Source organism: Magallana gigas, chromosome 8 (genome assembly GCF_963853765.1).
Source record: "Magallana gigas chromosome 8, xbMagGiga1.1, whole genome shotgun sequence".
Taxonomy (NCBI): Eukaryota; Metazoa; Mollusca; class Bivalvia; order Ostreida; family Ostreidae; genus Magallana; species Magallana gigas.
This window is the reverse complement of record NC_088860.1, coordinates 20,950,122-20,965,660: the sequence shown is the minus strand read 5'-3', so window position 1 is coordinate 20,965,660 and position 15,539 is coordinate 20,950,122. Positions and strand designations below refer to the sequence as shown.

General features: G+C 35.8%; 1 protein-coding gene across 2 annotated transcripts in view; it reads right to left on the bottom strand.

Moving 5' to 3' along the window:
- The window catches only part of LOC105333795 (adhesion G protein-coupled receptor A3), a 46,288-nt gene that overhangs the window by 9,229 nt on the left and 21,520 nt on the right, over positions 1–15,539 (bottom strand). For both annotated transcript variants that reach the window (XM_011436965.4, XM_011436966.4), the window contains 5 exons: positions 15,369–15,532; positions 12,287–12,837; positions 10,906–11,055; positions 10,391–10,482; positions 10,073–10,256 (listed from right to left, as the gene is read on the bottom strand). In XM_011436965.4, coding sequence (XP_011435267.3) covers positions 10,073–10,256; positions 10,391–10,482; positions 10,906–11,055; positions 12,287–12,837; positions 15,369–15,532 — 1,141 coding nt within the window. The remainder of the gene's footprint in view (positions 1–10,072; positions 10,257–10,390; positions 10,483–10,905; positions 11,056–12,286; positions 12,838–15,368; positions 15,533–15,539) is intronic.

Below are 15,539 nucleotides of genomic sequence, written 5' to 3'. Positions count from 1 at the left end.
ATGAATTCAGAACTCCAGTTACAAAGTGGAATTTATTAATTTGACATTAATAATTCCTGCTCTGCCTTTTTGTGTGCAAAGGTATTAATAAGAAAGAAAGAGACAATAAAAAAAGAAGACCACAAGTTTCTTCAATTTCTTTGTTACGTAACACAGGTATTAAAACACTTACCTGTAAGAAAACTGAGAAGAGTATTTAAACAGACATCTTATTTAAATCTTTGATCATTTCAACAATTAACAACAAAAAAAAGCCACCAAAATTTGAATACTTTATGTAATGCAGAAATATAGTACTGTAATACAGACACTAAATCAGAGGACCACCCTCCAAAAGTGGTAAAGTTGTGCATAAGAGACAGGTACAATTCAACTGGCTTTGAAATAATATATCGGTTAAATATAATAAAAAGCCCGTTTCGGTGTATATAAAGTCCCATCATCGTGATAAAAGATAAAAAGCCATCAAGTAGCTCGTGTTTAAATTCGAAATAAATCCCTCTAGGATTACATAACATTTCTCGCCACCACTGATTAAAGCTAATGACAAACAAGCTATCCGATATCGTGTAAACTTCCTTTAAACCTCCAGTCTGTCTTGGCAATGATCAGGTCTCGCTGCAATTTCTCAAATATTTTTTGCAAGCTAACTGCACTTGGAAAAGCTGACTTTTTGAACCGTTATTGCATGGTTAATGTCAGAAAAGCAATTTTTCATTTATGAGTATGTACATAAATTAATCCACAATTCTACAAAGGAAATACTTAACTTCAAATAATGCAATTTGCCTGACATACCGGTATTCAGGGGGCTAAATCTTAAAAGTACAGAATATTACAATATTTTATTCTCCTTGTCACCATCTAACCTATGGTGTTTCCATTTACTTCATTTTTGTCACCTTAGGGCTATTGCAGTACTGTGATGCTGCAGTCTCATAGGTAATTATCATCTTTCCCGCATTTTGAACTCGCCAGCAAAATTTATCTTTCTTCATAGTAAACGGTAAGAAGTGAAAACATGGGGGGAAAATAAATATGAGGTTAAAATCAACATTCACCCCCATTAATTCAGAAAAGTCCAGATTAATTAACAAGTTACAAGCCACTGTACAGATGCCATCTTTTGACAATGCTCTGAAGCTCTTTGCTAGAAGCCTTGTCTTACAAACCTTCACTGGACAAATTATGATGTCATTTCAAATGAATATTTTCATCTAAAAGCATCATCTCTCACCTTCATATACTTACGACATCTAGCTCTTGGCTAGTTGCTCGAATTTGACCGGGAATCTTGGCATGATCTCCAATACATATGTACTATTAGCTGGTACATATCTGTATGGCACTGGGCCTAGAGAAGACCTCTAGGCACTTAGAGAAGAAATGACATTATCCGTTAAATTCATCAGATTGTTCATACCTAATTTCTTGGCTAATATATTTTAACACATGTCAAAGCCACCTCTAGTAAGAATTAAACCTGTATTCTCACTTATCTCAACCTTGCTCAAACCTGACAATCATAAGATTGAGATTGTCTACAACCTGAGACGGCATTTCTTACGATCCATTGATCTTTCAAACTTTTGATATTTGGCATACATTTTTAACCCGTTGGTTGTGATACATGTATATCACTTATATGTCATTTTCTGCCAAGTTGCTGACTATGAATTCCAAAGAATGCATTTTTTAAAAAAATTCGGTGAATTTTTTCTTGCAGCTATGTATTACACAAAAAACCCTTACCCCATATGTTACTCAGAACTACATTACAAGTATGTTGTTTGCCGAAAGAAAACGCCAATAATCGTGATCACAACATCATGCATGACTTAGGTAAGAGCCCTAGGTTTAAGATCTTGTACAATTTGAACTTGAAGAATTCTGTAACATACCTACAAAACAATTCTTCACCAATTTTTTCTATTCCTGAAAATGATGGTTTACAAAGTACAGACTTGGCTCATTATAACCCACCATAGGGAAGAAAATCATATCATTTAACAACTGTGAAAGTAATTCATAAAATTTTGAGATCTTTTAAATTCTCTTCTTTTGTCAAAAAAGATTTTTTTAAAGTCACATCAACTGTAAACTTACAAGATATTAAAGAAACAAATGATAATGGATATTATTGTATACCCATTCCTTTCTTGATACTGTCAATTTAACAGAGTATGATATCTCATTTTCTGGATTCCCAATGTGGGTGACAGCGCAAAATAAGCAAATCTCTCTATAACTCTCTCATAATCGACACACACCACATTTAAAATCAAAAGACCCAAACTTCTGAATCAACTTTTAAAAGAAACAAAAATGAAGGCAAAACAGGCAACTTAAACAGGGCATGCAACCTGCTGAAGGTGTAACATGCAACATCTCAAGTGAACCGGAAACAATCTTAGCCTGTCAGAATAAAAAATCTTAATTACTGCTATCGAGTTGCAGGCCTGCCATGTCTTTTGACCTCTTGACCCCGGGGTCATTTAACCTTTCTTTCTACTTGTACTTGGGGAAACATTTTTCATTGTTGATGGCAGTCCTTAACAATGATGAAGAATGGACCCCTCTGCTTACCTTCTAGGTACGTAAACAAAAATATGAAGAAGTTACGTTACATCCCGTCAAATCTTTGTTAACAGCCAAATTCGGAGATTTTTTTTCAACATATCATTTCAGAGGAACGTAATCTCACATAAGATACCAAAACAAACAAAATTCAAAAGAAGAAGATAGATGTTAGATAATGCACCTATCTGAAAGGGTTTTAAATATTTGATATCTTGTTTTCTTCATATCCACAGTCACCATTGTTGCAGGCATTAACTTGAGACCACAGCAGTCCTGCTACATTACACAGTATACCCATAAACCCAACACCTCCTGCCTTACAGAGATGCATTAATGGGCAATTATGACTTGTACTCAATTTCAGTGACCTCAGGAAATAAAATAAAAAAGAAGTGAGGTTAATTTAGAAATTGTGGCAGATTCAGTACCTCCTTGATGCATATTGGTATTTTATGGAGCATTCATATTTCAAAAAATTAATGTTCCCTTAAAAAAGATGGTAATGGTCCATGAAAATGAAGAGCATATGATATTGCAGTATCTGTCAGATCGTGGTTCTTTTAAGAGGATAGTGGAATATAATAACATCAAAGCTGGAAATCTATCTAGAAATTTACATATTACCGGTAATTTGAAAATTGAAATAGACAGAAAGTTGCTCATTGCTGACTTGGTCAAAGTTTATACTGTAGCCATGCCAGAACATAAGATTTAGTACCATATACTGGGGTATGGCTAAAGAACAGGCTCCAGGATCATTAAAGAATCTTGGACTTAGTTAAGTCAAAAATTGTACACTGTCACAATGTCTCTTGAATAAAAATGCAGACATAATTCATAGGCTATCAAAAGTGTCTTAATATAAACCGAAGCTGTTATTACAAATTTCAACTGTCATATTATGATGAACAATCATTTTATGACCGACTGAATTTTTGACTTAAGTCTGAAATTCTTTCATGATCCTGAGGCCAGGGGTGTACAAATCCAGTCCAATTCCATGCATTATGAATGCAAGAACAAAAATTGTCTCGTAAAGAAATCTTTGCATATCAGTACATAACATATTTCTTGCTGAATGCAAGTAGCAACAAAAATCAAGAACTTTTATATACATGTATTTTCTTTGAACTGTATGCTTTCAACACTTCACATTAACTTCTCACTAGGACTTTAACTTGTATGCCTGATTTTTGGTCATTATCTATAGGATCCAATTAACTTTCAAACATAATCCTATCATATAAAGAAGTATTAATAAAAAATGAAGGTTTAACTACAAGAAAACTAAAATGCAGAAATCAAAAGGACAAAAATGAGATGATCAAGATTTAAGCATTGAATACTGTGGTGCTAAATCTGAATTCATATATTTGACATGTTAACACAGCATGTGAACATTCATTGATTTGCAGCAAGGAATTTAGATTTTAAACAATCTTTATGAGTCAAAATGGGACAAAGTGCATTATACACCCTTACCCTTTATTTACTCAAAAAATAAGATTCCTAATGAATAAAGTACCTTTACAGCATTTGGTACCATTCCTTATAAATACAGTATTCCTACCATACATAACTTGTTTTAGATTTATTTACAATAACGTTTAGTGAAAAATTGACATAATAAAAGCAGATGGCTTATTCATGTTCCAAAGGATGTACAATATAATCTTCTTATCATAATATATCAATGCAATGATTATGAGGTTCTATCAAAAATCATTATAAAAGCTATTTTTAAAAAATGCAGGCATTCATATATCTTTTTTTTTTTCTCCAACACTTCAAACTTTGCCTGCGCTGAATCATCGAGCTTTCAAACAGAACACCCACTTGCTATTATCATTCTTTGCGAAAAAAAGAAAATGTTTATGATGAAACCCAGTTTAATCAAGAGCTATATATACACACTGCAGGGCCACATTAGTAAACAACAAGTTCAGATACCACATAACTGATAAAATGATGCGGGGCAAAAAAGTAAAAGTGAAAGAAAAAAGGGTTACGCAAGTTAATGAGGTATACAACGGAAACTGGCAAAAAGTCACACATTTATCAAGCAGGTGCTTCCACAAGTACCATGAACTCTGTATGCATTATGTTGGTTTCTTCGATGCAACAATGCGCCTGGTATGGGCTTCAATGCTACAGTATCTTATCATCTGAATTTAATATTGTTAACCTGTCTGTCTGTCCTCTATGTCTGTCTGTCTGTCCTCTCTGTCTGTCTGTCTGTCTGTCTGTCTCTCTCTCTCTCTATCTCTCTCTCTCTCTCTCTCTCCCCCCCCCCCCCCCCAAATCACTGTCCACCATTTGACATAGTCATTTATATTTGCTTCCTGTTGGGCTTGATTTGTTTTCAGCTTTTGGAATAAAAAGAACTTGATATCTCCCGTAGACAACTTGACATTCCCACCTAGCATCTGACCACCTCAACAGAAGTATGCGAAATAAAAAGTAACACACTAAAGTGTTATCTATACTTTCCTACTGTGATATCACTCATAAATGGAGACATTCAATCAATACCAACTGGGACAGATATACACAGCAGTGGCACAAAATTAAAATATTTCAGTGGTCTAGTGTTTAAAATAAATTAAAATTAACATTCATTCAAACTGAATCACAAATTGTACAAATTTTATCTCCATCTTATGATCTACAGACTGAAGCTAGAAATAAGACTATGCCATGAAAGGACCAGTGAATTTACCAACACAATGGACCTGCATGTTTAAGAATTTACCTGTTGTCAATCAAATCGAAAATTTTCTATCACATGTATGTTTGTTTTCTTCACAGACGATGTAGAAAGTTGTACAAAGAAATGACTAGCTTCTCTGGGTGACCGACAGTCCTCAAGGCTAAACACCGCCTAAATCCAATCAAATCCCCCGCCAGCAATAATTGCATGGAATATGACACCTGGTGTACCGTCTTATGAAAACCGCTTCTCCCCTCCGCTAGCTAACAGGTCCCCCTGAAATCTCTCCCTCCTGCTTTCCCTGATCACGGACTGGCGTAGGTTTTACACAGCAACAACACTTCCCTCCCATCTCATCGCTGTCAAGCTTTTTAATAAATCCATTCACCGGCAACAAAAACCTACCAGTACAACTGACTACTTTTCCCGTCCATTATCTTTTGATAAATCTGAACTGCAGTACCCCCGACAGGTAAAACGTCAAACTGAATGGGATGTTCATGCATGGCTGCTCACATTCTTCATTGAGGAGGCAAACAAAAATAATGTTCCCTAATCCCCTCCTGACTCCCTGCCCCGTCATTAAATAACAATTACCAAAATAATCACTGGACTGGCCTTTTCTCCTTCTTTTTTTCTTCTTTCATTCAATTTTTCCCCCCTCCAAATTGTGATCAATTTTTCATTTACCTCCACAGTAGCTTTCCATGATTCTTGACACTTCGGAGAGGGGTTGGGGGGGGGGGGGGGGGTTCTTCAATACATGCAGTCTACCCAGTCAAAATGTCTGTTTGATTGGATATTTTGGATGAAATTTTGCAATTCTAATTGCCTGGGGTGTACAAACTACAAACCATTTGTACACTCTATCATTCAAATTATTGTTTTCTTAAATGTTTGTCTTCTGAGTGATGCATAAACACAATTAAATAACCGGTATGTTTCTTATTCAGACTTCATCTTGTGGTTCATTGCAGGGATAGGAACAAAGATTCACAGCTAGGTGATCTGAGTTTAACTAAACATATCTCACAGATCACCTTTCATTTAATTGCCTTTCAAAAGCCTATTTGTACTGTGTTGAAAAGAAATAAATACTTCAATGCGTTTTTCCCCCCAAAAAGAACAAATACGGATCAGCCTTATAAAGATGACCTGTGTCTTTTTTTCTAATCATGAACAATTTCTATCTACAATTACAGCTCATTTGGTAATTTGAGACAATTTTGTTGACAAAATATGACAATTACACCACAGAATAGACTCATTCAATGAATGGAACACTCCTTTAACAAGATGGACTGAGAATATTAACCGACATAGTCACCAACAAATATAAATGTACCATTGTATTCAAATTGGACTACCACAACTTCATCCAAAGTCCAATTTAATCCACAACCTTATCTAACAAAAACACAGGATTTACACAAGAGACATATATTCTTTAAACAGCAGAGTTTAATTTACTTCATTGTGCAGCATAAAAATGAATCACATTGTAATTATCATAAACACTGCATAAAATTGGAAAATGACATCAAAAGTTGTACCAGTATGCCTTTTAATTTTCCTGGGTAAATGCCGTAGTATCAATTGTGTCTATGATATACCGTATGTAGTAAAAGTACTCAAGAATAGAGGGAGGTGTAAACATATGGTCAATTCATTAAATGTCTATAAATATGAAAATGTTATTTTGTGATAGAATCCATGCAGACCATGTTTATAATGTAAATCATGAGCAATAAAGAAAACTGTGAGTCATTTCAAATTTAATATCAGATATATTTGAAATAAATCTTGTTCAAAACATAAGTGATCACTTGAGAAAAGAAATCCCTGCATTTTGGTCTGATCCATTCATGATTGCAAAAAACTAACAGATATAATCTAAGCTTAGACATAAAACTACAAATTTCAGTAAAATCTTGAGAGAAGGATTAAAGTACAAAACATAACGATGCAGACACACTTCATCAGAATTTGGATGAAATCATTAGCCAACAGACAGCAGAAATGATGAAATTTTACAAGTATGATTTAAATAAGTTTTAACCAGCTAGCTATTAGTATGCAGATATACCTTCTGCGAGGACTCTGTTGGTCTCCTAGTCACACTAAACAGGCAAATTGGTGCTCCAGCGTTGGCGAGAATTTTTCACTTCGACAACCAGCCACATGGACTACCCCCGATTCACAATAAATCGCACTTTGCAAAAATTAAAACATGTGGCAACTTTAAATACCTAAACTACCCAACTTTCAATAAATGATTGTTTTTAGTTGAGATATGGACTCAACTTTGAGAGGTACAGACCTCCGTCAAAGATTCCTATTTCTGTGCATTGAGCTAGATCCCTCGCACAAACATCACATAGAAATACACCATTGATATTGACATAACTAAGCCTGGCTTCCAGAAACGCTATCAGACTATTGCTGTCTATGAGGATTAAAGAGGAAAACATGGATTTAAAAGCGGAAAATAGTCCAGTTCTTTGGAGTATAGCTTGACCATAACAGTTTGATTTGTTTTTATTTGGACAAGTAATGTTGTATCAGACTTGAGCGATTAAAACCTTCTGGAAATTACAATCAGTAATAGACTCACAAAAATTTTTTCTCTGAAAGATGGAAACATCATAGAGGGGGTATGAATGAATACGAGTTCAATTTCGGATCATTGAAGCTCAATTTTTCTTCCTCCTGGTATTTAATTGTCAGACAAGATTTGTTTAAGATTAAAATTCTAGGGCCATTTACCTGCAGATAAGACCGCTGTACTTGTGCAAATATACAAAAAAATTATGAACGAATATTGTATTGAAAATTACAGTGAAAAGTGAACACACAGTGACACGAAAAAAGCAGAAAAAGATTTCTTTGCCAATATTGAAAAAGCGAGTGGCGATGTGATGCCACTAATCATGTAGAGTCAAACAAGTACCTTGCACCATATGCCCCCTTTATTTTTTATTATAAACCTAGGCCTGCTTTTCCACGTTGGTGCAAATTAAGGAAATTGCTGGTTAACAAAAATAATTTCATTCATACAGTTTTTTTATTCTCTGAAAAAAAGTTGATCAGGATGTGTTTGGAGCGGAAAAACATGAAATCATTTGCTGAAAACTCACAACACCAAAAACACAGAGGCAGCCAGCATCTGAGTGCAAGGCACCCTGGAAAGTGTTGTAATCAAAAGTTTATTACAGAATCTCCTGATAAAACCACATAAAATTCAGGAAGACGAGGGCTCTGGTGTTTTCCTTCGATATCTTTGGCTGTTTTGAGGTTTATTGTGATACAAGCTGGCGTAATAGTAGCATTTCCTTCTGAGAAGTGTCTAAATCTCAAACCCCGACTGATACATAATCTTTTTTTTTTTTTTTTGCTGTTTCGTATGTTTAAATTAAGCAAATATAACCGAACTTATCTCCACTTCTGGGTACAGAGGTACAGACTTGGAACAATCCATCTGTGAGAGCAGCATGATTAACAAAAAAAGAAAAGTTCTCCACTGTAATTCTTTCAAACTTTGTTTTAAATTTGTCAACATGTGAGTGGAAGTTCTCCAAAATGGATTTGGCAGCCTCTATAGAGAACCCTGCTGGATGAAGATTCAAATTCGTAATATCAAATTTATTGGCTTGGTTAATTCAAAAATAGTACTTATCTTTCCCCATAAAATCTTCAAGTAACCCAGTTTTTAAATTCAGAAGATTTCCACTATTGAAATTTTCCTTCAACATTTGATCCAACACAAATGGAGAATGTGGGTGGTGAGGAGTTATGATGAAATCATATAGTAGATCCCCTTGGTAAGAAAGTTCTTAATGGGTGGACAAGAGGGTTAAATAGGGTGATGTCTAGGAGGGGGAAGCTGGAAGGGGGTTGTAGGGGTGTTGAAGGGAAGATGTGACGTGTGAGGATGATTCCATGGTGTTAAAGAATAAATTGGTAGAATAAGTTGAGGTAGATTGGCAAGTAGAAGACAATGAAGTCAATAAAGCAGTGTTGGTTAAGGAGTGGAAGTGGCTGACATACTAGTATTTAAGGTAATGGGGTGGGGATTAATATGTATAAGTTATAAAAGAAGACACAGGAGATGGTGAGAGGGATAATGTGTGGAGGGACTGTGTGGATGAGGTGATCACAAAGAGGAGGTGGCTGGATTGAGTGGAAAAGTGGAGGGTCAATCAAGCTGTGGGGAAATATCAAGGGGGCAGAGGTTCACTGGTGTAAAAATCCTTTGAATCATAGCTGCTTGAATCATAGTTGCACATGAATAAATATTCTCTGCATACTATAGAAGTACTTATAATTAGCAAAACTAGGACAAATCTAAAAGAATCCTGTAACACACACCTGTTGACTTCAAAGAGCATTTCATGCCTTAAACAATTTGTTGTCCAGGGTTGACAATTCATTTGACATATTTACTTCATTAAGAGGACGCTGTAATGAACACAATATTATCAAAGAAAACAACTTTTCATGACTGGGCTTGAAATCTTATTTTACTAAAAACACAGCATCCCTATCATACAAGAAAATCCAATGATCCTCATATATAATGGCAATTTCTTTTTCATGGCCACTGCATACCTTGAAGAAAACCTGCCACTTTTGAAAACCAACCATTGTCTTGTTTATGTCTCTGTTTAAGTTTATAATCATGTGAATCTCTGAACAAAAGCATTCCCTGCTTTCACCACTCATTTCCTTCAGCCTTTGTGAGTCTGAGGGGTAAAATAACATGACACATGCTTAATAACAAACCTCTTTAGCAATGGACTGGTTGATGTATCGGTCCTGACAACTGAAAATCTGGGAATATGCCATACAAGTCACACCAGGGAAATCTTCGAGGGGTTGTTGCATCGTTTCTATGACAACGTTTTCAGTGAACTCTGACATGGGTGCATCCATGTGTTTTGGAAGTTCTTCCACTACATTAAGTAACCTGTAAATAAAATCAGTAAAGAATTGCAGTTGAAGAACAACAGAGTTCTTTCCCTTTAACAGTTTAGCAAAAAAAAATATTTTTTTTTTAAAATTAGAGTTACCCCTCTTTGATCATAGATATAATTTCCTCACCTAGAACAGGTCTTGTCTTGGAGCTGTGCCTCCTCTAACTTTGCATTGTTCTCATTCATCAGACTACTGACTAAATGTAGCACTGTAGAAACCTGGATTGATATAAACAAATATTCAAACATGTTGCACAATGCTAAACAAAACATGAAGTACATGTACATGCACAGCCAGGTGTGTGTTCTATTTGCTACGTATTCTGTTTTTCATGCTCGTATCATATCTAGATGGCAAACATTAAAATGTAGAAAGCATTATATACTGATGGATACCCTTGTAATAAAAAAAAATGTAATTTTTAATTGGATTGTTTTTGATTAGCATGACAATCATGGCTGGTAATTAAAAATTGTCTTTCTAGGTTCCATTTGAGCCACAAACAAGATAATTACATTATACAGTGTATGTTCAGAATATCCATATGTTATGCAATTATCATGAAATCTGTGAGTAAATACACAGAATATTGTGATAAATGACAATTTCCTGTGTTCTGTAAGATCAATGTGAGAACCCACCTCTCTCTTGTCCTGGATGTTTTTTGCTAGATTCTCCACAATCTGTGCCGACAGGGTGAAGTGGGTCAAATCCTCCATGTTTTCCGGCTGAGACATGACGGTCATCAGTTCTGTGGACACCTCCCTGAACTCGGACTGGTTCATCCGCTTCTGAAGAGAGCAAAGGAAAACGATAAATATTATCATGAAATTACAGCATTGTTTAACTCTGACTGGTTCATATCCTTCTAGAGAGAGAAAAAGAAAACAACCAGGTAATTAAAACCAATGAATTACAGCATTCTAAATCAAGCACTGCTAACAAAAAACCATTGAGAAATGGTCTACCAATATCTTCCATGGTTAACATGTTACTGTTAGAAGGGAGGTAAACCTATCCACTATCCACTCCTGACCTCAGATGATTTCTCTCGTACCTTGAAGCTAGCTAGTACATCTCTTTTGACTTACAGTAACCAAATAAGGATGAAAGCTTAGTTTCTTAAATCATTTCTTTCCTTAAATATCTGGATCTATAACAAAATCATAGTTCTGAGGAAACACAGGTAATGCCTATACACATGTATACTTTACATGATGCTGAATGTGTTGACAACTGATGTAAATAGTTTAATTTCTTCATCTTAAAACCAGGTCATCAACATCTTTCATCAAGATGGCATCTCAATGTATAAACACACAGATCATTTAACTCATTGACTCATGTAGTAAAACATTTTTTTAAGAAAAATGAAATATAAAAATGAGTTTTGCGGAATTTTTATCACTAACATGTCAGCGTCATGTGTCTGTAGTGTTCGTCATAGAATTTCTCAAAATAAAGTCTCTGGAGTCTCATACGAGGGGGTGCCATGCTTCTATCAAAATGTCAGGATATGCTAGATAAATCTGTCTGAATTCACTTTTTGTTTTCCCAACAACAACCTGGCTTTTATTCATACTGCTATCAATAGAATTTGACAGCGCCATTGCCTTTATTATCAAGAGTGTCTGCAGAGAGAGAAGGAGTGAAGAGGAATACACCTCCAAAACATTCACTTGACACATAACATTAACATTTGAATCAAATTAAACACACTCCAGACAAAATTCAAAATTACAATAATAATCAATCATTTTCATTGGCTTTTTTGAAAAGATTCTGCTTCATGTTTCATGTTTTAATATGCTCCTTTCCGCACACCACTCTTAAATGGGAGACTTGTACCTCCCCCCCCCCCCCCCCCCTTTATTTTTTACCAAAAAAAGACTTAGTTTCACTATTGCTGTAAAATTGTTCATTGAGCTACACCAACCTACAAATTTAAAATGCCTATCCATCAGTAAAGTTTGTAAAGTAATTTATAATAGATGTCTGCTTGTTTCGTACTCTGTAACTCACATTTTTCAGGAGTGCGAAGGCTTCAAGTTTCCTGGTAAGATCCTCCAGGTATTCACACCTGTCCACATTCAGCCCTTCCCACATGCTGCTCTCACTGCACCGGTGGGTGGCTGAGCCCCGCCCCCTCTTACAGGGCTGTTCGCTGACCACCCCTGCCACTGTCCGCGGCCATTTGTACACCCCTTTCTTGGTCTTGGAGGTTTTGGAGGGGCATGTGGCAGCAGTGTTCGAGATGACCACGATGGTTATATCTGTGGAGACGTTACCTTGGGGGGTGGTCACCATACACTGCCACACCCCTGAGTCTTCCTCGGTCAGATGCTTCAGCATCAGGGTGTGAATCATGGTTGACTTGTCTGGGGTCTCCTCCGTGATGACGAAGATCCCCACACTGCGATTGGTCGATACGACCTCGCCACGACGTAACCACACCATGCGGGTCTCCCTATTGATGATTGAGGCGCGGCAGATCAAGGGGATTTTGTCCCCCTCAAACACCACCTGACTCTTGTTCGGGAGAATCTCAAACTCTGGTAATTCTAGGGGGCGATCTAAAAAAAACAAAAAATCATCAATGAAGTACCAACGTAATGCAGTTGAAAAGTTACATGTAATTTTAAAAAATGGTGGCCCGATTTAAATGAAATGTAAATTTAAGCTATTTTCAAATGATTGACTATATCATAACTAAACTGAACATGATCACTCTTATCAGTTTTCTTTTTATATATCTTAAAATGTTTTAAAAATAAACTGACATTATCTGCAAATAAGCAAATGGTTTTTCACCCCCATATAACCTATAAAAATGTGTGAAGGCAAACAAAATCTACATCAAACTCCAATTTCAGACAACTCTACACTTTGCATGCATATTATTTTTTTTCTACAAATTCCTGCAAGACTAGTTTTAAAAAAACACCCTTTTAGTATTAGTTTACTAATGCACATAAATGTCTCCCACACGTCAAAAAGGACGGATAAGCAGACAAAGGAGGATAGATAGAAACTGGATCAGGACAGCTAATTAGCACCATCCCCAGGTGTTGCTCTCCAGGGTTGTGAAGCCTGGCCCTATCTGGGAATACTGTCACAAAGAAAAAAATGGGGAACAATCTCCTCCGAGTCACTCCCATCAAAATTACCCGACTAACAGGTCCATAGTAAAACCGTTTAATAATGACTTCTCCCTGCTTCCATTTTCTCACCTATGTGGAACAATTCCACAAATGCTGAGTCATGACAAAGACTCACCAGGTGACCTACATAGGTACCTGGTAGTACTTTTAAGAGGATGGTTGTTTCTGGGTATTTTTCTTTTTAGGCAAAACTGTTGGCAGTATCTTGTAATGGGCAGTATGTATATATAAGCAAAGCAAGACCACTGTGTTCATTGAGTTTTTTTCTGTAGACATTGAATTATTACATAAATAAAAGTTTACCCCTATAATTACCATGTACCCCCACATTTTATGACAAAGTACCAAATATGTATTGTTGAAAATCTGGAATTCTTTCTCTGGTAATTCTTGCAGATAGATTCTTGTAGTTGGGAAATTTACCTACTGACTAAAAAACCCCTCAATCCCTCCCTTCCTATGGACCCAGATAAAGCATAATTCACCAAGCGAAAATATAAGCATTAACTACTTCATTGAGGTTTTCTTCATTTTTTTTCTCTAAATTAACATCATCATAAGGGCATTTATTAACACTGTTTCAAAATATAAAAAAAAAACGAATTCATTGATAAGATACCAGTATTCATTGTGGCTATCTTCAGGTACATAATGCAGGGAGATAAGGAACATGCTTGGCTTAGGATTTTTTGCTTACTGGTTTGGAAGAGGGTTTTTAAGTAACACTATAACAAAGGGTAATAACTTATGTAGAGCTGCCAAGATTCAAAACCCAACCCTTGGTCACAGAGGGAGATAACTCCTTCATCACAGGAAGCTGCCAAATCCCCCAACCTCCTCTCTCCTCTACCCCCCAAGGAAACAGACCCCATTTTTCACTAGCTGACATGAACACTGATTGAGATCAACAAATAAACATTGCTAATTTATTCACTGACAATCTAAAAACAACAGTGTGGGAGGTTTTTTTCACTGCAGCAAAAAATCTTTGTAGAATCATTTGAAATTAGCTCCTATTTACTTAACTCTCCATGTGCACCGAGATTGGTGTTATGGCCAAAATTTGAGTCAGTTTAATATTCATGAATTGTTTGCCAATAAAACACCCAAGCATCCATCAAAATTTGAAAAAAAAAAGCCCTCCATTTTCAAGCCTACATATCAAGATAAATGGGTTTACTTCTTTTTCCTTTGATCACTGAACAGAAATTACATTTCAGCGATATAAAGTGCACCATTCATCTTCATCCTATTTCTGCTTAACATGAACTATGAGTACAAAGCTTTCAAAGCAAAAAAATACAATGTCATTTAGTAGAAAATTGGGAAAAAATGAAGAAAAAATACAACTAGCACACATCCTGATCACATGTATACAAACAATTTCCTTCTCTAGCTTAACTTTTCAATTTAGAAGAATTTTTTTTTATTTTCTGCCCTAATGATCTGATGTTGTTGTCAAAATGTCTGCTACAATATTGATTGAAGACTGCAAATGAAGTGAGTTTGTGTGTTTCATCTTTATTTATATAGTTTCCTGGCTCATTAATTTCACAATAAACTACCATTTAGAAAGAAAAAAAAAACCCACTGCTAACATTTAATTTTATTTTCAGTAGCTAATTTCATTTGACCACCAGGAATATTATCTCCAATGTATTTCGTATCAAGTTCTCTCTGCCAAGTTTCTCTCTAGAGTTCCATGGCTTTCTTTTATTTCTTTTTCTCCCATGAATTCTAATATCCAAAAATATTGCAAAGGCATCTACATATAACAGTTTCAATGAAATCTCTTCACTACACTGAAGGGAATATAAAAAGCATAAAACTTATATCCAGAATACTGAACAGATTCTTTGCCTGCACACTGGGCAATGCTAAATAAATAATCATTCATTGATAAAAACACTGTTAACTAGAGTACACTTTTCATTATAACTGACCACAGTGGAGGTCCTTCTTTTTGAGGCCCTTGAGGGGCACGCCTTTCAGGTCCTTGGGGACCCCGCAGGTTGTGGACTGTTGGATTTTGACGTTTTTGTCGCGCGACCATTTGACGATCCACTGAAGATGGCAGTCACATCTCAAGTACTCCGACTGAAAGTCTCTGAAAC